This window comes from Lutra lutra, chromosome 9 (assembly GCF_902655055.1).
Source record: "Lutra lutra chromosome 9, mLutLut1.2, whole genome shotgun sequence".
Classification (NCBI taxonomy): domain Eukaryota; kingdom Metazoa; phylum Chordata; class Mammalia; order Carnivora; family Mustelidae; genus Lutra; species Lutra lutra.
In genome coordinates this window covers 6,656,149-6,681,334 of record NC_062286.1, presented here as the reverse complement: position 1 = coordinate 6,681,334, position 25,186 = coordinate 6,656,149, and the positions used below count along the sequence as shown (strand labels likewise).

The 25,186-nt window shown below is 41.6% G+C and overlaps 1 protein-coding gene and 1 non-coding gene across 2 annotated transcripts in view; one reads left to right on the top strand and one right to left on the bottom strand.

The window, feature by feature from the left end:
- The first annotated feature begins 965 nt into the window (after positions 1 to 965).
- Positions 966 to 25,186, top strand: part of ADAM17 (ADAM metallopeptidase domain 17) — a 52,777-nt gene continuing 28,556 nt past the window's right edge. The window contains exons 1-4 of the mRNA XM_047744114.1: positions 966 to 1,228; positions 12,678 to 12,810; positions 17,051 to 17,181; positions 18,598 to 18,686. Coding sequence (XP_047600070.1) covers positions 1,144 to 1,228; positions 12,678 to 12,810; positions 17,051 to 17,181; positions 18,598 to 18,686 — 438 coding nt within the window. The 5' untranslated portion in view covers positions 966 to 1,143. The remainder of the gene's footprint in view (positions 1,229 to 12,677; positions 12,811 to 17,050; positions 17,182 to 18,597; positions 18,687 to 25,186) is intronic.
- LOC125110121 (U6 spliceosomal RNA) lies at positions 19,892 to 19,998 on the bottom strand. Its single transcript, XR_007130453.1, has one exon. It is a non-coding gene; the product is annotated as a U6 spliceosomal RNA (small nuclear RNA).

Below are 25,186 nucleotides of genomic sequence, written 5' to 3'. Positions count from 1 at the left end.
TCATAGTGGAGAAAAGGCTGTTGCACTCACCTTTAAGTGGAAAATGTGCTATGTCCTACTTGTATAAATCTTAGTTGAACCAAAAGAGCAATAAGCATCCAGTGCTGCTAGAATGTTTTCTTCAGTACTATAAACACTCTCACTCAACTACACGAGCTAAAATTATGGAAAGGATTGCAAAACAAAACACAAACTACTTTGGGGAAGCTACACGAAGCAAGCAGAACTTTGTAAAAAGCCGGCTGAAGAGTCTGGCTCCCGCGCTCACAGGAGGAGCAGTTAGGGCTGGGGTTCTGGAATCTTTGTTGAGTTTGCAGACCCCCTGCCTACAGCGGGGCCGACAGGAAAACGCGCGTTCAGACAGCTCGCGATCATTTCCCTCCGCCGAGCCGGACTCGCTACGACGGACGCCGCCGGTGGCCGCACGCCGGCGCGGACAGCCGGGCTGGACACTCCACTTGGGTCCGGGAGGCTGGCGCGTGCACGGGGCTTCTCCGGGGTCAGGCGCAGGGCCTCGGCCGTCCTGCGTCCCAAGAGCTTTGTGGCTGGGTCGTTCCCCCGAGCAAAACGGGCCAGTCGCCCCTCCCCGTCCGCCCTCGGGCGCAAGGTGGTAGGATAACAGGGATCCTAACCAGAAGGAGGACCCAGACCACGGAGGCGGGAGGACGCGCCTCTGAGGGCCTACTCCCGAGCTCCCGCCTCCTTCGTGGCGGTCACCCGGGGACACAGGCGAGGCCACATGGGTCGAGTCAGGACGTTCCGGGCCGCGTCAGAGCAGGCGTCGGCCGCACCCACGGGCGACGAAAGGGGAAGGCGGAGGGTCGGTGAGGGGGCGGGGCGCCAGCACGGGGCGGGGCGAGCGAGGGGCTCCCGGCATGCCGCGCGGCGCCCGGCTTCCGGCTGTGGGCGGTGCGGGGGTCGGCGGCGGCCGGAAGCGGGCTGAGCCGTCCTCTCGGAGCGCTCCCTGCACTTCCGGGGGCATAGAGCGGGGCTCTAGAGTCTTCCGGTAGGCGGTGCGGGAGGAGAAAGGCTTGAGGGGCAGGGCCGGGCGGATCCCCTTCTCTCCCAATGTGAGCAGTGTCCCGAGCCCCCGTCAGGCGAAAGGCTGCATAGAGAGGTGGAGCCGGTGGCCGGGCCGGGAACATGAGGCAGTGTCTCCTCTTCTTGACCAGCGTGGTTCCTTTCGTGCTGGCGCCACGACCTCCGGACGATTCCCCGGAGCGACTCGGTAAAGACCCCGGAGAGTTGGCTTAGGGCCGGCCGGGCGCCTGGAGCGCGCTGCTTTCGGGGAAGAGCGGGGGAGCAGAACTTTCAGGTGTTTAGGGGCGGGGTATTGGACGGTGGCGCGTCCCAAAGTTTTCGGTGCAGAAAGGGGGTGTGGCTCTCGGAGTTAGGGAAGGCAGGGAGAAGGGCTTGTCCTTCTGAATGGGAAAGGGAACTGGCAGGGCCCCTCGGTGGTGACTGAGGGCCTGGGAGGGGTCTTCCTCCAGAATTGGTGTTCGGGGAGTGTGTTTTGGAAAGCGGTAAGGGGGGTGGTGTTGCCTCGTATTTGGGGAGGGAGATGTGGTCCAGGTCCCTGCCCTACCAGGGTGTTCTGCCAAAGCCAGGACTTGGTGTGTGTGTGGGTGGTGGGGGGCTGCGGATAGGAAGGGCCCAAAGCTCCACAGCTCTTTCTGGCTCTGCAAGGAGCGACCTAGAATTTCTTCTGTAGGAGGTTCTTTATGTAGTAATCTGGTTGGAAGGCGGTGACTGGAGAACTCATCTTGGACTTGGGTTTTGCGACCTTTGTAAGCGTGTACTTACTTAAATTGCAGTTTATGGGGGTGCTGGGAGGGGGCGCTTGAACCTACCAGGCCAACTCTTTTGATACTGCTTGAATGACTTCTTTGCCATTTTAAACAACAACAAAAAAAATCACAGGGATGACCAATTTGAACAGTTTTGAGCCCAGGAAGTAGAGGGTTCTTAGATATTCTTTATTTTTTTTTAACTGACACTTTTTTAAAAATTTAAATTCAATTTAGTTAACATATGCTGTATTACTATTTTCAGGGGTAGAATTTAGTGATTCATCGGTTGTGTATAACACCCAGTGCTCGTTACATCAAGTGCCCTCCTAATGCCCATCACCCAATTATGCCCCGCCCCCCCTTACTTAGATTTTCTGAAGAGATTGGATTTTAGGATGGACATACATTAAAAGATGTGCAATTTGTGTAAGCTTACGAAGTCTTAGGATTCTTTGCCTTACGGAAGTTGACATATAAGACAGTTTAGTAATTAAATACGAATCACAGTATATTTTCCCAGTGTTCAAAGTTGATTTTTCACGGTTGTATTGGTCTCCAGATCCCACCATGATTCTGTGAGTCGTGTTGTGTTGGTTGAGACACATGTGGGTTTTCTTTGTAGCTAATTAAAACTTTCACATTAGTTTACCTGGCAGTTTTTTAGTTTAATGGACAGAAATGGTAAGTGACTGAGGGTATTAAAGCTGTTGAGTGTTCTCACCTGAACAACTGCTTTGTGGTTATCTCAAACTGAAATGGATTACAGGTGATTAGTGTAATGAAAGGCAAGGGAGCTTGTTAGGAAGGGCTGAGATGTGAGAAGTCAGTACATACTGAAGGGAAAAATTAGTGATGGTCAGGATGGAGAGATATAGAGTAAGGATCTACTTCATAAGAATAAATGTTAATAAAAACAAACGTACTTTGAGATACTAAAATTATATTTTTACTGTAGCACAGCTGTATCATTTTTATCATCATGCTCTTGTTCACAGGTGGAAAAATAGGTAGCAGGAATCCTAAGGAAGCACATAGTATAAAGGAAAACCTTACTTTCTAGATGAATCCTCCACAACATTCACAGATCATAGAGGTTTTTTGTTTTGTTTTGTTTTTTTTGGCTGTGTTTTTAATTTGCAAAGTGCTGACCACAAGTGCCAGAAGAATGCATAGACTTACCATGTATTCACATAATGTTAGAAGAGCACTAGCTCTTCTGACCTGAACCTAGCCTCGGAAGGTTATCAAAGGCTCCCTGAAGGAGGCGGCACTCAAGGCCAGATTTTAAGTTTAGGTAGGTGAAGAGGGAAAATAAGGACATTCCTGGTGGGGGCATTTAGATATTGTAGTGTTGAAATAAACCTTATAGATCATGTTTTAGTTTTTAAAATAAAACAGTAGGAAAAGAGTCTCAGAAAGGTGTACTGAGTTGTCGTATTCTCACAGTGATAAATATATGCCTTATGAGTAATTTTTTCTTTTGAAGAGTGACTCTGTGTGTGTGTGTTTAATGGCTCCGGATATGATTAGTTGCTTAACTTAACCTTACCATTATTTAGATGGTCAAGATCAAAAAATAGTTTTATAGTTAAAGAGCATGGTTTATTATAGCCTACTGGTCTTAAAATGTTACTATAATTTCAGTATTAAATTTTTTAAAAGTAAACACTACCCACCATGTGGGGCTCAAACTCACAACCTTGAGATCAAGAGATGCATGCTCTACCAGCTGAGCCAGCAAGGTGCCCCAAAGTACTAAATATTGATTAGGGATTTGATAACTTTTTAAAAAAGATTTTACTTATTTATTTGAGAGACAGAGAGAACAAGAGCAGGTTTAGGTGCAGAGGGAAAGAGAGAAGTAGATTCCCTGCTGAGCAGGGAGCCTGCAGTGGGGTGGGGGGTGCTCAATCCCAGGACCCTGAGATCATGACCTGAGCTGAAGGCAGATGCTTAACTGACTGAGCCACCCACGCCCTCCCCGCACCATGGATTTGACAACATTTTTCTGAAGGATAGAAATATATACTAGAATCCTGGCTTCTGGAGTACTCCACAGGACACCCAAGATGATTTCAATTGAACTGTTATGAATTGCATAATTTAGGAAAGTTATGAGTCATGTGAACTTAGTCATGATGATATCTTCTTGAAGTTGCAGCTGGGGTGTATAAGTCTCACTCTGATTTCAAAAGTGTTTTCCCTTTGTGTTACTTTTAATAAAAGAGGATGTAGTGGGTGGAGGGAAAAAATATAGGTCACAGATGAGGGATGAAGGTTTGCATCTGAAACATATTTTGAAATTTACCTGAGGTTATTGGTGTGGGGATTCTCCACATTGCAGTGCTTGTTTTTCATTATTGACAGCCCCATTTTGCTCAATATTTTGACATCTGGCTTCCTCTTTTGATGTTAATTTTGCTTACAGGCTGCATTCTTTTGAAACTGAAACACTTAATCACCCTAACTGTTCCAAGGGAGATTTCATGCCAGTCTGCTTGGAACTAGTAAAAGAGAAGACTGTAGTTCTAGAATAGAATGAAGAGTTAAGCAGAGAGCCATGGTGGAGACATTGGGAGAAATCGTATAACTTTTACAGAGTTTCGAGAATATTAAGTGTAGATGTCCTTTGAGGCCAAGTGTCATTGATTTTTGGGTTCTTTACCATTTTGTATTTGTGAGGGATGGTGTTTTCAGTTGAAAGTATAATTTAAATAAAGTCTGAAAAAGATTGATAGAGGAAAGGGGGGACTGGAGTAGGAAATGGGTTTTACTGAGGTAGGGAAGTGAAATCAAGTGCTTTTTCATATATCCCTTAACTTAGCCCTGAAATCAACCAAAGGGATTGGTACCTGCCCATACCGCATCTTTCTCTCTTCTGTTTTCTTTTAACGTGAGTCGCAGGCCTTGACACGTCTCATCTGCTGTCCTGGTTTCACTTACATTTCATTGTATTCTGATGACTGCTAAATATATACTCTGATCTGGACTTGTTCTCTGAAGCTCCAAACTCATGTATCCAACTGTCCACTTGATATTTCCATCTCTGTATTCACAGGCACTTCAAATATAATACGTGCAAAATTACTTCCTGTCTACTTGTTTGATGAGAAGGAAGTATAGGGTACAGTGTTTAGTCTAGGAAGAGACAGGGGTACTGGAAATTGTGGAATTAGCCTCCGTGCCCAACTAAGATTTGTGTATGGACCAGTCTGTTTCCTTAGAGGGTCCTTTGGGCTGTGCTGACTTTTCTTGGGCTCAGCATTTCCATGTGATTGGTCTTGCTGGGGAATCTTGTCCCTGCTGAAGAGTTCTTGGTGGGGAATTATTGAGGTAGCTCATCTTCCATCCCCCACTAACTGGTGTAAACCCAGAAAATTAAGTTGTTAATTCCCAAGCTCCGGGTCCACTGCCTAGCAGAGAGCACTGCTCTCCTTTTTCTCATCCTTTAGTCACAGGGAGGGGTTCACCTACATCTAGGGCCTACGTCACGGTAACCTGGCCAGGTCACTGTCTTCTCTTGCATAATTTGGGGAGTCCTGAGGGACATTCAGGTCCCATGGGTCTACTGCACAAGCATACTGAACACTTCACAGCAGTCCTGGCTTTTTCTTTTCCATTTCTGACGCCAGAAGTGGGAACATGGCACTGATAGTGTCATCTTGGGAAACTCTGCGTCACACAGCAGAGCAGTTGAGAATGAGAAGAGGGCTACTGGGTTTCTGTATTATACTTGCCAAGTTGTATTCCAAGAATATTCAATTTATTGCAAAAAGAAGAGAAATTAAGTAAAAAGTCCACAAATGTTCCTGGACTCATTTTGTACAACAGTTGATTGTTTTTATCCTGGGACACCTAACTCAGTGGGTTAAGTGTCTGCCTTTGGCTCAGGTCATGAATGCAGGGTCCTGGGATCAAGTCCGGCATCGGGTTCCCTGCTCAGCGGGGAGCCTGCTTCTCCCTCTGCCTGCTGCTCCCCCTGCTTGTGTGTGCTCACTCTCTTTCTGACAAATCAATAAAATCTTAAAAAAAAACACAAACCCTTTAAAATATTGGTTTTATCTTAAAAGTGTTAACTCTGAGCTTGACAAAAGAAATAAGGGTATAGTTTGTCATTATAGAAGTCAGTGGCCATAAAAGCATATCCCAGCGATGAAACAGTTTGGGTGTGAAAGAAGGGTGGAGTGGTAGGTTTATCAAATCTATAGGCCACTTCACAACTCCATGGAGAAAGCCAGTTTATTGCAGGCCTGAAGCTCCAGCTTTCTCCTTATTCTTTGAGAACATATAGAAGGAATGAAGTAGCAGCTGCTTTTTACTGCTCATGTCAGTGTTGAGAATCGTACAAAGCACACTTGATTTCTTCCTGCTTAAAATCACTGTGCGACTTATCAGTAACATAACTGCAAATATACGATGACTTAATGCAGAGAAGTCCTTTGTAAATGAACAGTGTAATTGCACACTATATAAAGAACAAGATGTAGTTGGGAACTCCAGAATCTTTGAGCATCCAGCTGTCCCCTTCTGTCAGCTCCTCCCCCAAAACTGTTCCTACTCATGTTTTTTTTTTTTTTTTTTTAAATCTCCGTGAACGTGGTGCCACTATCTACCCACGTACCCATGCCAGAAACCTTGGGGGTCTTTGGGGGATCTCTGCCTTCATTGCTTGGCTGCTTACGAGCTGATTTCCCAGCCTTGTTCCCCTCTCGCCCACGCTCCACACTGCAGTCCCAGTGAAATTCCTTACAGCCGTTGCCTTATCCACAGTCCAAAATCCTTAACTTAGTTCCCTGGCCCGTTACGACCAAATTCTGCCTGCCTCCAGTCTCACACCTCTTCCCATCTGTGTGCCATTGCCGCCTCCAGCTTCAGTGAGTTGCATTTTTCTTTGAAAATTAGGTTCTGTTTCTTGGGAACCTCAGCGAATGTGTTATGCGCTCTACTTAGAACCCTGTCCTTTCTTTGTCTTGGTGGTCTCCTCATCCTTCTGGTCTTTTTTTTTTTAAGTTCAACTTTCTTTTTATTTATTTATTTTTTAATATTTTGTTTATTTATTTGCCAGACAGAGATCATAAGTAGACAGGCAGGCGGTGGGGCGGGGGGAGGCAAGCTCCCCGCTGAGCAGAGAGCCTGATGCAGGGCTCAGTCTCAGGACCCTGGGACCATGACCTGAGCCGAAGGCAGAGGCTTTAACCCACTGAGCCGCCCAGGCGCCCCATCATCCTTCTGGTCTTAACTTCAGCACTGTCTCCCTGGGAAAGCTTCCTTGGCTGGCCAGGCAGGGCCACCCTCCTGCTCTGTCCTTCCGTAACTTCTTGGGGCTTCCTCTCGCTCGCTCTTTACATACTTTATGACTTTGTGTGGGGTCTTTCCTTTGGTGTCATGATATCAGAAACACATCTCTCTTTCTTTTCCATTATATCCCTGGCACCTCGAAGGTGGGACACTTCCAGTACATGTTGAAGAAATGGCTAGGTGGGTGTGCTGGAAGGGAGGAAGCGAGTGCAGGATGTGTATGCAGGAAGGGAGCAGTGGGGTGGCATGTGTACAAGAGCAGTAAGGGAGGGCAGGGTCTCTAAGACTAGAGGAGGCCAAAGGAGGGAATCCATGGCATGTGGCAGAGAGGAGCGGGGAGGGTTGGGCAGGAAATACCTAAATAAAGGAGTATCTAGTCTAGTCTGGCCTTTTGAATTGTGTCTGTTGTTTTCTAACTTTGTGTTTGTAGCCAGCTAAAATGAGAAAAGCTCAGTTGTTTGCAGGACTCCTGGGATAACTTGGAGAAAGCACAGAAGGTGTTCTCGTTCTCGAGAGTGCTGGGCAGCCATTGTGGAGTGCTAAGAGAGATAATGAAGTGGCTTATACTTAAGTTTATTGAGAGATTTGGATACAGATAAAAGATAAACTCTTGGGAAGTGTTTCACATTCTGTTGAGATTACCAGTGGTTGGAATTCGGAGGCGAAGTACAGTGAGGTGGCTGAGAGGTTCCTTGCTGGGAAGGGCAGTATTGAGAGCGGGCTCTCCACTTGCTGCAGGAGGGAGCGCCTGTACCACGTTGTCTGCGATGGCCCCAGGGCATCCAGTGTGCGATATCTAGTTATTATAAGAGGACAAATTACAGTTGAAACACATTAGTTAGGTATTTTGAAGTGCTTTAGCAAGCTACATTTTCAAAGTGCTTATTATGGAAAATATACCTAAAGATAACCAGTGATGTTACTATCGTGCTCTTTCTTTTTTCTAGACCTATTTTTATACATAGTTAAGATCATGCAGTACAAATAGTTTTTTTAATCTACGCTTGTTTGTTCAATATGATAGTGTAAGTATTTTCCCATGTTCTTAAAAGCCTGTTGTTACTGGCATTTTTAATGACTGTAGATTTTTTTTTTTTTTTGGTCATTTGTAAGTGGCATATAATTTATCTGTTTCTCCGTTATTAATTTACCTTCTTTCTGATTTTTGTTCTTGAAAATAATGCAAGGCTGAACAAGGACCATCTTTGTGCCTAAAGCTTTTTATCTTCACTTTAAGCTGCTTCCTTGAGCCTAGTTCAGTGGTTCTCAAACCTGAGTGCATCAGCATCACCTGGAAGGCATGTTAAACACAGATCGCTGGGCCTCAACCCAAGGATTTCTGACTGAGTAGGACTGAGGAAACCTGAAAACTGGCCTTTTTTTTTTTTTAAATCATTTTTTAATTATTATTTTTTAAAGATTTTATTTATTTGACAGAGAGAGATTACAGGTAGGCAGAGAATCAGGCAGAGAGAGAGAGAGGGAGAAGCAGGCTCCCCGCTGAACAGAGAGCCCGATGCGGGGCTTGATCCCAGGACTCTGAGATCATGATCTGAGCTGAAGGCAGAGGCTTAACCCACTGAGCCACCCAGGCGCCCCCAAACTGGCTTTTCTAACAAGTTCCCAGGTGATGTTGCTGTGTGGGGACCACACTTCAAGAACAACTGGCCTGTGTTACTGACAAGGACACTACAGTATTCAGGTTAAGTTTCTCAGGCAGTAGGAGTGATTATGATCTTGAATGAAACTGAATTCATGTACCAACCTGTATCAGGGAAGTTGAAGAGCTGTAAAGGGTTGTATCAGCCTCAGCATTGGAGATTTATGCAGTTTGTACACACGGCAGTGCTGTTTTTTGCAAGGTGCTGTGCTGGGTTTTGTGAGCAATCCAGCTCCCTTTTGGCTGTTTTACAGTCTGTGAAATAAGACAAATAAAACAGAAAGCCAGAAAAAAGGTATTAACAAAGGGCTACAGAATTCAGAGGGAGATGAGATCATGTTTGGTTAGCACATCAAAAAGTAGGAGGCCCAGAGGTAGAAAGTCCAAGAAGAGCTAGGATTTTTTTTTTTAAGATTTTATTTATTGGGGCGCCTGGGTAGCTCAGTGGGTTAAGCCTCTGCCTTCAGCTCAGGTCATGATCCCAGGGTCCTGGGATTGAGCCCCACATCGGGCTCTCTGCTCTGCAGGGAGCCTGCTTCCTCCCTCTCTCTCTTTCCCTGCCTCTCTGCCTACTTGTGATCTCTGTCTGTCAAATTAAAAAAAAAAAAAGATTTTATTTATTTATTTGACAGAGAGAGAGAGAGAAAGTGCGAGAGAGCAAGAGCGCAAGCAGGGGGAACGGCAGGGAGAGGGAGAAGCAGGCTCCCCGCTGAGTGAGGAGCCTTATTTGGGGCTTGATCCCAGGACCTTGGGATCATGACCTAAGCCGAAGGTAGACACTTAACTGACTTGGCCACCCAGCTGCTCCTAGAATATATATATTTCTTTAACTTTTAAAAAAATTTATTTAGGGGCGCCTGGGTGGCTCAGTGGGTTAAGCCACTGCCTTCGGCTCAGGTCATGATCTCAGGGTCCTGGGATCGAGTCCCACATCGGGCTCTCTGCTCGGCGGGAAGCCTGCTTCCCTCTCTCTCTCTCTCTGCCTGCCTCTCCGTCTACTTGTGATCTCTCTCTCTGTCAAATAAATAAATAAATAAATCTTTAAAAAATTTTTTTTATTTAAAGAAGGCTCCACGCCCAATGTGGGACTTGAACTCAAGACCCTGAGATCAAGAGTCACATGGTGTACCGACTGAGCCTTCCAGGCACCCCAGAGCTAGGATATTTTTAAGGAATTTCACAAGTACGATGTCAGTGAAGCTTGGGGTTTTCAGCCAGAGAAGCCCAAGTTCAAATCTTGGTTCTGTGCTAAATTAGCTTTGTGATATATTTCTCCTTGAACTTGTTCCTTCATCTGTAAAAAGGGGATACTACACCAGGTATGTTGGTGTAGATTACGTGACAAAACACACTAAAAAATTGTTGAATAGGGGCACCTGGCTGGCTCAGTCGGTAGAGCATGTGAGTCTTGATCTTGGGTCCATGAGTTTAAGCCCCACGTTGGGCATGGAGCCTACATTAAAAAAAAAAAAAAAGTTGAATAAATGGTAAGTTTCTTGAAGGTTTTTCATTGGTGCTGCTAAGCATTGTAATTAACAAGGCCAAATCACCAAGGCCCATCTATTGGCATAAAAGTGATTGATGCCTTTAGAAACAGCTTTTCTATGGATTTTTTTTTTAAAGATTTTATTTATTTATTTGACAGACAGAGATCACAAGTGGGCAGAGAGGCAGGCAGAGAAAGAGGAGGAAGCGGGCTCCCAGGACCCTGAGATCATGACCTGAGCCAAAATCAAGAGTCAGTCGCTTATCCGACTGAGCCACTCTGGTTCCCCGACTTGGATGGACTTTGATGAAATTTACTTTTATCGTATAACCGCATGCTTACCTGTTGTTTTCCTCAGGTTTGCCCAAATATTGTGTAACAGCGAAGCATCTTTCTTTTGACCACTCTGGCCCTGCCTAGTCCCTGTCTTTGCTATTCTGCTTCAGTGTCCATGGCACTGACCTATATTGTGTATCGTCTGTCTGCTACTGATGCGAGTGCTACAGGAAGCAAGGACTTTGCTGTACTTAATGCTGTATCCGTACTGAGACCAGAGTCTGGCATGTAACAGTGAATTAATGATTAGGTGAATGAACCAATTGAGGATCATATTTAGGAGAAGAGGAGAGAGAAGAGTATTGGGTCAGTTCTTTTAAAAGTGGTTTTATGGGCATATTTAACCTCAGTAACAATATACTTGTATTTTAAGCTCCTGGTGTTATATTTTTAAGGCCATTCTAAGTCCAGTGGAATGATTTTGAATACCATTCCCTCTGTAGTGATATTTGTTGAGAGAAATGGAAAGCATCAGCTCACATATTTTTAGACTCCAGTCACCAAAATTGTCTTCCAAAATCCTCCTGGTGTTGGAAGAGGTAGCAGAGTTGCTGATGAAAAGTGACTTACATTGGTATCATATACTTTATGGTGTTTACTTTTGCTCTGTACCAAATAAAAACATTTTGTTTTATCTTTGGGGCAGTGCACCTTTGCTTTTCTTGGGTTCCAAGTCAGTCGGGTAAAATAATTAATGTTGGTTTTTATTCAGGGATTAGTTTGGTCATATCACTTCTACTTTCTGATGTCCAGTGGATTGTTCGTTTTGCTGTGTCTGTTGAAGGCAGCAGTGATTGGGATATTACCACTTTTTTGCTCTTTAATTTGGAAAATGTAATTTTTCTGTAAAGATTTTACCTTTGGTTTACTGAGGTCATTAATACATTTGTTGCTGTTGCATACTACACATTAACTGATAAGGAATTGATACAGCCCCAAGTTAGCAGTGGTCAGGTCAAGTTGGTCACCTTCATCTTAGAAATTCTAAGCAGGCAAGCCAGAAATGCCTTTAATTTAGAATTTAGCTGATTGTGTAATATGATGTAATGTGATACTCATAGGTATCAAAATTATTACATCTAGTATGGATATGAACTCATGATTCCCTAATTGTCACAAGTATCTTTCCTCATTGATTTGTTTGATCTAGGATCTAGGTTCACACATTGTGTTCTTGTCTATAGTAGTCCCTGCTTACCTGTGGGGGATATGTCCCAAGACCCGCAGTGGATGCCTGAAACTGTGGATAGTACTGAACCCTAGGATAGAATGTTTTTCCTTTACATACAAATCTGTGGTAAAGTTTCTTTTATAAATTAGGCATAGTAAGAGATTAACAACAGTAATAATAAAATAGAACAATTATAACAATAGACCATAATAAAAGTTACATGAATGTGGTCTCTCCCGAAGTCCCTTTTTTTTTTTTTTTTTTAAAGTGAGCTCTCTGCCCAGCGTGGGGCTTGAACTCACAACTCCAAGATCAAGAGTTGCATGATGTATCATCTGAGCCAGCCAGGCAGGCGCCCCTCCTAAGATCTTACTATACTTACCCGTCTTGTGATGATGTGAGATGATAAACTGCATAAATGTTGAGATGAAGTGAGGTGAGTGATACAGGCATTTTGACCTAGTGTTAGACTCACATACTGATAGACCACACTGATGGACTCACTTCTGATAGACACAGCTGACTTCCAGGAACTGAAACCTCTCAACTGGAAACCGCAGATAAGGGAGGACCATTGTATTATGTCTTTGCTTGTCCCTTCTTTCCCGTACCATTTATTTCCTGAAGAAACTGGGTCGTTTAAAATTTTGTAGGGATTCTGACATTCTGGATGCAGCTGATTGTTTTCTAAGGTTGTTAGTTAATTTGGCAATCTAATCCCTTTGTGTCTTAAAAACTGGAAGTTATGTCTTGATTAAATTCAGCTTAATTTGTATTTTTTTGCTTTTTATTTTGGCAAGAATGCTTCATAGGTTGTCCTTAGCACTTCAAAATGCATTATGTCAGAAAGAGTTTCTTGTCAGACTTTATCATTTTAGTGATATTACAATTAATTAGTAAGCTTAGGTGTTAATAACCTTTTTACCTTTGTTTCAGAAAAGCTTGATTCTTTACTCTCAGACTACGATATCCTCTCTTTATCCAATATCCAACAGCACTCAGTAAGAAAAAGGGATCTACAGGCCTCAACACATTTAGAAACACTACTGACTTTTTCAGCCTTGAAAAGGTAATTTGGATTATTTATAGAAAACTATTGGGGCAATGGGGGGCTTAGTTTGGCAAAAGTAGAAGAATAAGGGTGTTTACTGGAGTCTTGGGAAGTTACATTTTAAAAATTTGTAATATAATTATAGTCAGTAATAATTCTTATATTGCTTATTGCTTATTCCAAAATTCGTAGTGATGATTATTAAAAACAAACAAATGGGTATTCCAAAGGTATTAATGATGGGGTAATGATGTTTATGGGATTCTAAAAAAGGATTTTAATTAATTGAATGATTTATAATACCCTAAAATATTTTTTTCTACTTTAGAACCATCAGCTGTATACTAAATAATATCTTTATTTTATATATGAAGACACTGAGGTTTAGAAATCAAAGATTTGTTCAGGACCTCACAGCCTTGTGGTAATAAATTAATATAGTGCCATAAATCGATATGGTCTCTCTGGGCAGTAATTTTGCTTTCTCTTACTTTTGCAGATGTAAATCTGTTAGATAATTGCAGGTCTTGTTCTAAAGTCTTTTTAGGGAGCTTTACTAATATCAAAACACACACTGAGAGAATGTAAATGGACTGAATCACTCTGTATTTGAACAACAAATGATGAAGGCCTGTTTTTACTTTTTAAAAAAAATTTTTTTTAAGATTTTGTTTATTTATTTGAGAGGGAGAGAGAGAGAGAGAGAATGAGCAGGGGGAGGGGCAGAGGGAGAAGCAGACTCTGTGCTGAGCAGGGAGCCCGATGTGGGGCTCAGTCCCAGGACCCTGGAATCATGACCTGAGCTGAAAGCAGTTGCTTAACTGACTGAGCCACCTAGGCTCCCCACAGCAAATATTTTAAAAAAAGAAAGTAATACATGCACTTGGTTTAAAAAGCGAACTATGGAGGGTATAAGAAATTTTCAGGTCCTTCTCAAACTTCGCAAATGCAGAAGTTTCCCAAATAAATTTCTAAAAGATTTTAATGCATATTTTTTGCATATAGATCTGTGTACATGTAGATAATACAGGTAAGTAGATTTACCTCCTTTTTAACAGCTGCATAAATATTTCTATTTCATAGAATTGTAATGGTTTGTTCTCTAATAACCCATAGGTACATATTGTTTAACTGAAGTGATTTTTGTTTTCTATAGCAAACAGTGCTCTGATAACTATCGTTGTGACTATACCTTGTTTAGGTATTTTTATAGGATACATTCCTGAAAGGAGAATGAGTCAAGGGTATACATACTGTAAATGTTTACTGATGTTACCATATTTCTTCCTAAAGACATTAGCCCAGTTTGTTGTTCTAGCAGCAGTGTATGAGCTTACCTATAACCTGTTATCCTTGGCAATACTAGTTTTTATCAGCCCTTAATTTTTGTCCCTGTGAAAGGGGATAGAGTCTCATAGTTGTCTTGATTTTCATTTTGTGTGAAATTGAGCATCTTTTCATGTGTTTGTAAGTCATTTATTTTTCTGTGTCTACCTTTTTTGTATCCTTTTATCATTCTTCTGATTGGTTTATTCTCTCATGCTTAGTATATTTATCATATGTGTAACTGATATTTCATGCAAATATATTTTATAATATCTTTTTTGGCTTTTTTAAGTTATTGCCATTATCCTTAGATTATTTCTGAGTAATTTCTTTCTATCAGAGTTCATGTCAAATTGTTGTGTTGATTATCCAGCTTCCAGACCTATAGCAAATTTGAGCAGTGATGATATTAATCATAGTCCTAGTTTATCAGCTACTTTGTGTAATTCACTTTGTGTGTGCTATCTCTAATTCTCACTGTGCTCCACAAAGAAGTTTTCGTTCCTCTGCTTTTGGGGGAAAAAAAATTGAGACTCAGAGAAGTTGGGTAACTTGCTCAAGGTCACTCAGCTAGTAAGTGGAAGATAAAGGATTTGAATTCAAGTCTGTGCTATTTTAGCTGTGCTGATAGGGATTTTGGTGAAGGAGCAGGTATAGTAGTAAGAGGTAAATAGGAGCAAAGGATAAGGGGAAAACTGCAAAACAAGAACTCAAAATTTAGCTTTCTAAGTTTCTTTTTTCAATTTAGGTTGGAGGTGGCTTGTAAAGTTTTTTCTGTGGGGGAAATATTCTCATAACCTCACACATTCCTCTCTTCCGGGTCTCATAGATGACATTGATTTTTTTTTTCAATATTATTTATTTGACAGGGAACACAAGCAGCGGGGAGTGGGAGAAGAGGGAGCCCAATTCAGGGCTTGATCCCAGGATCCTGGGATCATGATCTGAGCTGAAGGTAGACGCTTAATGCCTGAGCCACCCAGGTGCACCAGATGACATTGATTGTTTAAGAGAATGTTCAACAATATCTGTGTATTATCTCTCTGTGTAAGGAGGCAGGGAGGTTTGTAATTTATCTTACAGAGTTTCCACCTTTAGTTTTTTTTTTTTTTAAGGTTTATTTATTTGACAGAGAGAGGCATTGCAAGAGTGGGAACATAAGCAGGGGGAGCGGGAGAGGGAGAGGCAGGCTGTCTACCAAGGAGGGAGCCTGATGTGGGGCTCAATCCCAGGAGTCTGGGATCATGACCTGAGCCAAAGCTAGGTGCTTAACCACTGAGCCACCCAGGCACCTCCTCTGAAGTGTTTAAATGGAGATGTATCTAACCGTGTAGGAAAACTTTAGACCAGGTACTTTAAAATAGTTTATTTCATTTAACCCCCAAAAACTATTTGATTAGTAGATGGTATTATGGTATTATTTTCATTTGTAGATGAAGATACTTAGGTTCAGAGGTAAAGGCCAAGATCAAGCACCAAGTGGTGGAGACAGGATTTGAGCTAGGTTTGTCAGACTCCAAAGCCCTTTCTGTTACACTGTGTTGTTAAAAGAAGACAAAGCGGGATATTTGAAATGTCAGTTTATATAGGGCCGAACTTACCAATGTGAAGCTGCTCATTACTAGATGGTAATTGTAAATGATCAGATTTTTTGGTTTCTGAAACTGAATAATGCATTTAGAATAGGCTTGCTTTTTTTTTTTTTTTTTTAAAACAAAGTCATCAGTGTAATGGAAAAAATCGTAGCTGTGAATGTGTGGGAAGATATGTTTTAGGAGAACAGGAGAAGATAGTCTAAGGATTTTTGAAATAATGTTCTATTGTCTCTCTTTCCCTCTGACCATTAAAAACCCACAAGCAAACTAAAATTACCTTGTTTTGCTCAAAAAGTTAAAAATACTTGTTGCTATGGAGACAGTCCCAGTCTAGATTCTTCTGGCAGTGTAGACTTAGGCAAACCCATGGGAAGTAACATTTCATAGTTTCAGCCCCACAGTTCACAAAATTTGTTTCTGTGGTTGAGATGAAAAACATACCTTTATCTTCGGTTTTCATGGGCGCATTGAAAGGGTAAATAATAATTGAAAAATTCTTGCTCACCACACCCAGATTTTATGTCAGAACTGAAACTGGTAGAAAACAAAAGAATATTAAGCTGACTAAATAACTAAGTATGTATTTTAATGTCTGTGTTGGATATCTTATATTTATTTTCCTCGTAGGAATTGCGGATTAATTTTTTTCAAGAGAAGTTCTCTTTAGAAGGAGAAAAAAAGCATGAGTGCTTTTAAATATAGAAAGTAGCAGTGATTAATTTCGCAGAGCAATAAAACTGGCTTGATTGCTAGAGGCAGCACAGTATAGGCTTTTGAAATACAGCACTTTGGTTTCCAGGTTCATCATTTACTAGCTGTGTAACCTTGAGTATGTTGATTGACCTTCAACTGGCGATATTTACTGTGTGAAGTGGAGACAGTGTAAGCAGAGCATGTAGCGCTGAGTAGGTATTCAGTAAGTTATACCTAATACCAGGCATTGGTAAATTTTTTAGACAAGCAGGATTTGAACTTAAACTGTCCATGTGTGTTTCCTTATTCTTCACAGTCTCCAGGAAATATGAACCCATAAGCTGTTGGAATCTTTTTCCCCCTAAATCTAGTCTTCTGTTTTGATGAATTTTTAACAGCCTAAAGAAATTTGTCAAAAAAAAATTTTGTCTATTCGTCTTTGTAGGTGACATAATGCTAAGTACCTAGTAAAACAGTTATAACTTGCATAGTGTTTTATTAATGTCAGCTCTCAAGTTATTTTTAATTAAACTTAATTTTATGTGCTTAGAGTAAAATTTTATGTGAAAATTTTATGTGCAGTAAAATTTTATGTGCAAATTTTATGTGCTTACAGTAAAATGTGGATGCATGTTTTTCTTTAGGCATTTTAAATTATACCTGACATCAAGTACTGAACACTTTTCCCAAAATTTCAAAGTCGTGGTGGTAGATGGTAAAGATGAAAGTGAGTACACCGTCAAATGGCAGGACTTCTTCAGGGGACACGTAGTTGGTTAGTATGAAGCTTGTTTGTTTGCCCTTGTGTCTGGGCATATTAGGTGTCCAGATCTAGTTTGATTTCATATTCTTTTTTGGTGGGAGGAAGAAGGGGTGTCAAAGGACTGCTCTTTGTTGTATCTAAGTTATGTAAGTTTGAAAGGAGGAACGTTCAAACAGGAGGAAATGAGGATTATCTTAGCACGGATACTGATTATTTTAATGATTACAGCGAATTTCCTCCCTTTTTTTTTTTTTTTAAGATTTTGTTTATTTATTTGTGAGAGAGATCACAAGTAGGCAGAGAGGCAGGCGGGCGGGCGGTTGGCGTGGGGGAAGCAGGCTCCCTGCTGAGCAGAGTGCCTGGTGCAGGGCTTGAACCCAGGACCCTAAAATCATGACCTGAGCCGAAGGCAGAGGCTTAACTCACTGAGCCACCCAGGTGCGGTATTTCCTCCCATTTGATAAGAATTTAACCTCTTGTCTCAGGGAAGGATTGTAGGCTTCCCTTATGAGATTTTAAACAGAGAAGCTAGGAGGTAAAATAATTGACTTTATAAATCTGTTAAGTACTTATCTAAGATGGTGTATCAAATGAGCAATTGTGGCTTACTTCTGGAACTTCCTCTGCAGAAAAAGAAATGGCATTAAAATCTGCAAATAGGGCACCTGGGTGGCTCAGTTGTTAAGCATCTGCTTCGGCTCAGGTCATGATCGCAGGGTCCTGGGATTGAGGCCCACATTGGGCTCCATGCTTGGCGGGAAGCCTCCTTCTCCCTCTCCCACACCCCCTGCTTGTGTTCCCGCTCTCTCTGTCAAATAAATAAATAAAATCTTTAAAAAAAATCTGCAAATAGAGCAAGCCCTGTGTATTCCAGATCATGCTTTCTGCCCTCCTCTTAGTTTATTTGTGTTCTCTCTCTCTCTCTTTTTTTTTTTTTTTGAGGAGGGGGTGGAGGGGGCAGAGGCAGAAGGATAGAGAGAATCCTAAGCAGGCTCCACACCAAGCGCAGAGCCTGTGGGGGCTTGATCTCACAACCCTTAGATCATGACCGAGCTAAAATCAAGAATTGGATGCTTAATCAACTGAGCCACCCAGGCACCCTTCTCTTAGTTCTTTGTTAACCAGTAATAAGTGATGTTACTTCGGAAGAACATCTACACGTTTGTTTTTGGTTTTGTTCTATAACACACTAGGAAATTTTTACAAGATTGGGGGAAAGAGAAAGGTTTCAGATGAGTTGAGGCTACTCTTTGGAAATGTGACTATCTGGCTGCTTACTGGGGCCTTTGTTCCTTGTGGCAGATTTCTACAGTACCTAGGCATATCCCACTCTGATGAAGGACTCTGTTGTTTTTTATTGACACTAGTGCATAGTTTATTTTTTGATAGAAGTATTTCTTAATGATGGATTTTTCTTTTTCTCTTAAGGTGAGCCTGACTCTAGAGTTCTAGCCCACATAGGAGATGATGATATTACAATAAGAATCAACACAGATGGGGCAGAATATAATATAGAGGTAAATCTATATGTACATTTTTGGGGGGCGGAGGGAGCTGTTAAAAAAGCCATTTCCCAGTTGTTTTAAGAAGACAAAGGTCTTTAATTATACTTACTTCTTTTTTCCTTGTGTTTGAAGTTTTTACCAGTGAAATAGATGATTTTTAAAAATAATTAAAAAAAATTTTTATAAACATATAATGTATTATTAGCCCCAGGGGTACAGGTCTGTGAATCGCCAGGTTTACACACTTCACAGCACTCACCATAGCACATACCATCCCCAATGTCCATAACCCCACTCCCCTCTCCCTACCACCCCCCCCTCCCCCGGCAACCCTCAGTTTGTTTTGTGAGATTAAGAGTCTCTTATGGTTTGTCACCCTCCCGATCCCATCTTGTTTCATTTATTCTTCTCCTACCCCCCAAACCCCCTACGTTGCATCTTTACTTCCTCATATCAGGGAGATCATATGATAGTTGTCTTTCTCTAGCTGACTTATTTTGCTCAGCATAATACCCTCTAGTTCCATCCACGTCATCGCAAATGGCAATATTTCATTTCTTTTGATGGCTGCATAGTATTCCATTGTATATATATACCACATCTTCTTTATCCATTCATCTGTTGATGGACATCTAGGTTCTTTCCATAGTTTGGCTATTGTGGACATTGTTGCTATAAACATTTGAGTGCACGTGCCCCTTCGGATCACTGTTTGTATCTTTAGGGTAAATACCCAGTAGTGCAGTTGCTGGGTCGTAAGGTAGCTCTATTTTCAACTTTTTGAGGAACCTCCATGCTGTTTTCCAGAGTGGTTGCACCAGCTTGCATTCCCACCAACAGTGTAGGAGGGTTCCCCTTTCTCTGCATCCTCGCCAGCATCTGTCATTTCCTGACTTGTTAATTTTAGCCATTCTGACTGGTGTGAGGTGATATCTCATGGTGGTTTTGATTTGTATTTCCCTGATGCCAAGTGATGTGGAGCACTTTTTCATGTGTCTGTTGACCATCTGGATGTCTTCTTTGAAGAAATGTCTGTTCATGTCCTCTGTGCATTTCTTGATTGGATTATTTGTTCTTTGGGTGTTGATTTTGCTAAGCTCCTTATAGATTTTGGATACTAGTCCTTTATCTGATATGTCCTTTGCAAATATCTTCTCCCATTCTGTCATTTGTCTTTTGGTTTTGTTAACTGTTTCCTTTGCTGTGCAAAAGCTTTTAAAAATATGGAATGCTTTACAAATTTGCGTGTCATCCTTGTGCAGGAGCCATGCTAATCTTCTCTGTATCATTCCAATTTTAGTATATATACTGCCGAAGCGAGCACTAGGTGATTTTTTATAAAAAAAGAAGGTAATATTTTCTACACATCTGAGAAGCTGTCATAAATGCACCCTGTATTTCTAAATGCCATAACTGAGAGAAGGTCACACATGGAATGGATAATGGGAGGAAAAACTTTCTTTCTCTCCTGATTCATTTTTTAATTCTTTCTTTAATAATCCTACTATAAGTATAAATGTTCTTAAAGCCAAAGTCAAGTCTTATTTCTCCTGTTCCCTCTTAGATGCTCAGGAAATGCAAGATCAATAAAAGGCGATAGTTCATATTCTGAAAAGTTAAAAGAGGAAACTAAAACTCAGGCTCTGGGCCGCTCTTCCACTAAAGTACTAGCAGTAGAAAACAAACTAGCTGTTTTATACAGGATGTATAACCCTGTGTCCTACACTAAGCCAGAAAACAAAACGCTTGCCACAGATTTGTGGATTGAAGCTTCTGTTTCTAGGAAGATGCAAATACTCTGGGTGGTCGTGACACCAAACCAGCAGCTGTGGGGAAACAGTAATTACGGTTGGTCAGAATGAAAGTTTAATGTGTATCTGAGTGCTGATTGGGTTAGGACCACATGCTGGTGCTATAAATGCTGTAAATTGTTTTTTAAAGATTTTATTTTTTGACAGAGCACAAGCAGGGGGAGGGGCAGAGGGTGAGGGAAAAGCAGGCTCCCTGCCGAGCAGGGAGCCCCATGCGGGGCTTGATCCCAGAACCGTGGGATCATGACCAGAGCCAAAGGCAGATGCTTAACGATGGAGCCACCCAGGCGTCCCAATACTATAAATTTTAATAACATCCAGTTTGCATGGCCACTAGTCATTTGTCCATCCTTGTGAAAGAGAAGTCTGTCTCTGGCCTTGCGGTCTATTTTGGTCTGCTAGTACGTAGACCATCTAAATGTTAGTGTTGTGGGGAGTCTAGCTTACCAGAAAGAGTCAGAAAATTAGCACAAATTAAATGAGCATTTACTTCAAAATAGGCGAATTAGTTAATTCTTAAATTTCCTTATTCTTTTAGTCCATTTTTAAAATGTACCTTTATTTTAAAAAGTACTCCCAGAAATTTTCAGAAAATATATCTGAAACGTTACTGAGAAATAGAACTACTGTTAACATTTTGATGAGTATCCTTCCAAATTTTTTTCTGTACATGTATGCACGCTTAGGTGTTTATACTTTTTCCTATAACATTAGGACCATACAGTATGTACAGTTTGTTGTCATGCAGTTTTTTAAAAAGATTACTTATTTGAGGGGGGAGGAGAGAAAGAGAGACTGAGCACAAGCGAGGGGGAGGGGCAGGGAGAGAGGGTGAAGTAAGATCCTCACTGAACAGGGAGCCTGACACAGGCCTTGATCCCAGGAGTGCACGATCATGACCTCAGCAGAAGGCAGCCGCTTAAGCAACTGAGCCACCCAGACACCCCTGTTGTCACATTTTTTCTAAATTTTTTAAAAAATTCAGTTTAGTTAACATATACTGTCATGCATTTTTAAAAATTCAAGTATAATTGTGAACATTTTTCCATATTAATAAATGAAGATCTAAATTAGGGTCGTTAAAAATATTTTATTTATGTGACAGCAGACAAGCTGGCAGAGCAGCAGGCAGAGGGAGAGGGAGAAGCAGGCTCCCCGCTGAGCAAGGAGCCCGAGGTGGGCCTTGATCCCAGGACCCTGAGATCATGACCTGAGCCAAAGGCAGAGGCTTAACCGACTGAGTCACCCAGGCGCCCCTAAAGTTTTTAATAAATGCTGCCTGTTGGTTCCTTGAAACATGGTACTGTTTATTCAACCATCTCCCATTGATGTTCATTTTTGTTTTGTTTCTAATTTTTTGAAATAAAAAATGCTACAGGGGCGCCTGGGTGACTCATCGGCTAAGTGCCCGCCTTTGGCTCAGGTCATGATCCCGGAGTCCTGGGGTTGGGCCCAGTCTCAGGATCCCAAGCCTGCTTCTCCCTCTCCCCCTGCCACGCTCCCTGCTTGTGCGCACGCGTGTGCACATGTTATCTCTGTCAAATAAATAGTATGTTAAAGTGCTATAGCAAACGGCTTGGGCACGCCTTTCGGGGCATGCATTTAGTTAGGACAGTCTCAGTGATCGGAAATCTTGTGGGTTTGGGGAGGACACCGAGTCGGCTGAGCCAGGGTTCCGCAGTAGCCGCCCTCGCAGCTAGGCAGCCGTGGAGCTTTGTTCCGTCCCTTGCCTAGGTGGATGTGGGTCGGGTCGTCCTTCTCCAGCTTGTAGCTCTGATGTCTGGACACATCCTTCAAGGTTGCCACAGATGGGAAATGAAGCTAGAGAATCCCGCAGGGGCTTTTAAGGGCCAGACCCGGAAGTGGCTACATCACTTGCACCCAGGTGGGACTGGAACTCTTGTCTCTGACTTGCCTGCAAAGAAGCCTGGGAAATATCCTCTTGTCTTGTACTCAGAAAGAAAACAGTGTGGGGAATGCTCAGCATTGTTTCTGCCACCGTGCATGTGTCTGCTTATGTCCTTAGAAGAACCTGTTTCTTTTTAATTCAAAATGTGTACATGTACGATCCCAGCTAAATTTGCTCAGGTTCCTCACTTTTCCAAATAATTTCTTGGGGAGAATTAGCAATTCTGTTTCCATCCGTATCTCCTTGTCTCACTAAATAAAAAAAATGGATATAATTAATATTTTATTGTGCGATGTTTACTTAAAAGTAAACTCAGCAGGTTTATTGAAGGACTTCCACATGAGATTAATAATCTTTTAATAAAAAAGTGGTTTACTACAATGGCAGTTTTTATATCCTTTATTACATAATTCTTACCTGCATTTAGCCTATCACAAAAATGATAAAATCTTAGACATAAGAGTCAACAGGAAAATGTATATATCTTATTTTTAACTCACTGTTAAACATTTTAAGCCTTTACTGATTTATCACCAAAGTTTGCTATTTATATAAATAAGCCTAGGTTAAACTTTAATCATAAGAATTTTCTCCTCCCTACCTTTTTGCTTGAAAATGTTCAGATTTACAGAAGAATTATAGAATACCCTAGAACCCTTCATTAACTAATAACGTAACACCATGTTTGCTTTATTGTCCGTCCCCACCACCGATCCTTTGAAAATAAGTTATAGACATGATGACACTTCACCCCTGAATGCTTTAGTGTGCATCTCCTAACAGTAAGGATATTCTTCTACATGGCCACAAAAACAATAACACACCTAAGTAAATAAACATAATCTAAAAATGCATAGTCAGAACATCCAGTCATCCTCAAAATCTCCTTCATAGGTATTTCCCCCCGCCCAGTTTAGGGTCCAAGAGGCTCTTGCCTCTTACTTAGTTATTCGTCAGAAGACTTTTTCTGGCTAATTGTTAATAGTGGTGAAAATAGGATTTGCTTTTATTAGCAGTAATAGTAGCTACTCTTATCTTGAAATCTTAATATATAACTGCATTCATTATTTTATGTATCTTCAAGATAGGTGTATTAGTACTTTACCCAGTGAGAAAAGTTCTCTTCAGATAAGTTACTTGTTGAAGATACACAGGGGTATGGTTGAGGTTTAAACCTGGGTATCTCTGATCCCAAATGCTGACGTTTTTTTCTGTGTCATACTGACTATATCAGGAAACTTAATATGAATTTAGAAATGTTCGTCCCAAAAAACCATTTTTGTCTTTTTCTATTTGTAGGCCAGACGAAGGTCCCTACAGCCAAGCTGTTGGTTAGGTAACTTTCTGAGGTTTCTGCTAGCTCTGCCGCTCATTGTTTCTCAAATCTACCTCATGTGGATTATGAAAGAAGATCCACACATGTACCCTTGACCTTTGAACAACATGGATTTGAACTACATGGGTCCACTTATATACACAACTTTTTCAGTAAAGTATTGAAAGATTTGTGGAGATTTGCAACAATTTGAAAAAACTTGCAGATGAACCATGTAGCCTAGAAATAATGAAAAATTAAGTTAGGTATTACTGTATAATACATCTAATGTACAAAATATGTGAATTGACTATGTTGTTGGTAAGGCTTCTGGTTAATAGTAGGCTGTTAGTATTTGTTTTGGGGACATCAAAGTTACATATGATGGATTTTCAACTGCATGGGGGGGGTGTCAGTTCCCCTAACCCTGGCATTGTGGAAGAGTCAACTATATTTAACAGCTTTATTGAGATAAAATTCACATACTATACAGTTCACTCACTGAAAGTATGAAATTCAATGACTTTTAGTATATCCTAGAGTTACGGAAGTCATCACCACCATCCATTTTAGAACACTGTCCTCACCTGCAGAAGCAGTACTGGACCCTTTAGCAGCCCACCGCTCTTTGCACCCACATCTCCAGCCCTAGGAAACCACTGATCATGGTCTCTTCAGATTCGCTTGGTCATTCACAGAAATGGAATCACACTATGCGGTCTTTTATCACAGGCTTCTTAGAATGCTTTTAAGGTCCATCCACGTTGTAGCCTGTGCCAGTGCCTCATTTCTTTTTCCTGCCGAACACTGGTTTGCTTTGTGGGGACGCCACGTTGTGCTTACTCATCAGTCGGATGTTTGCGTTGTTTCCCTTTTTGACTGTTACGAAGAATGCTGCTGTGGACGTTCGTGAGCAGGTTTCTGTGTGAGCACGCATTTTCAGTTCTCTTGAGTTTATACCAGGAGTGGAATTCCTGGGTCATATGGTAACTTTATTTTTAACCTTTTTTTTTTTTTTAAACCTTTTGAGGAACTGCCATTCTTTTCTGTGGTGGCTGCACTGCACATTCTCACCATTTTACATTCCTTAGTGTGTGAGTCTTCTAACTTCTCCGCATCCTCACCAAAACCTGCTGTTACTTGTCTTTGACCCCAGCCATCCTGGTGGATGTGAAGTCACATCCTTGTGCTTTAGATTTTCATCTCCATGATGGATATGGAGGGAGACTGCATATATCCATGTATATATAAAATACAGGGGTGTTTGTATGTGTGTGTACCTATGATGTGTTTTTTGTACTTTCCTCACAAGCTGCCTGGTTGGATGAGACCAGCATCCTTATAGGAACTTGGTTCTTGACTTGGTTATCCTTTCAAATACGTTAGTTCTGATTTACTATGACCTTGCAATAGGGGAAGTGAAGATATTTTTTTAAGGGCTTTCCCTGAAAGAGGTGCGTTTTAGGCACATTGCTGC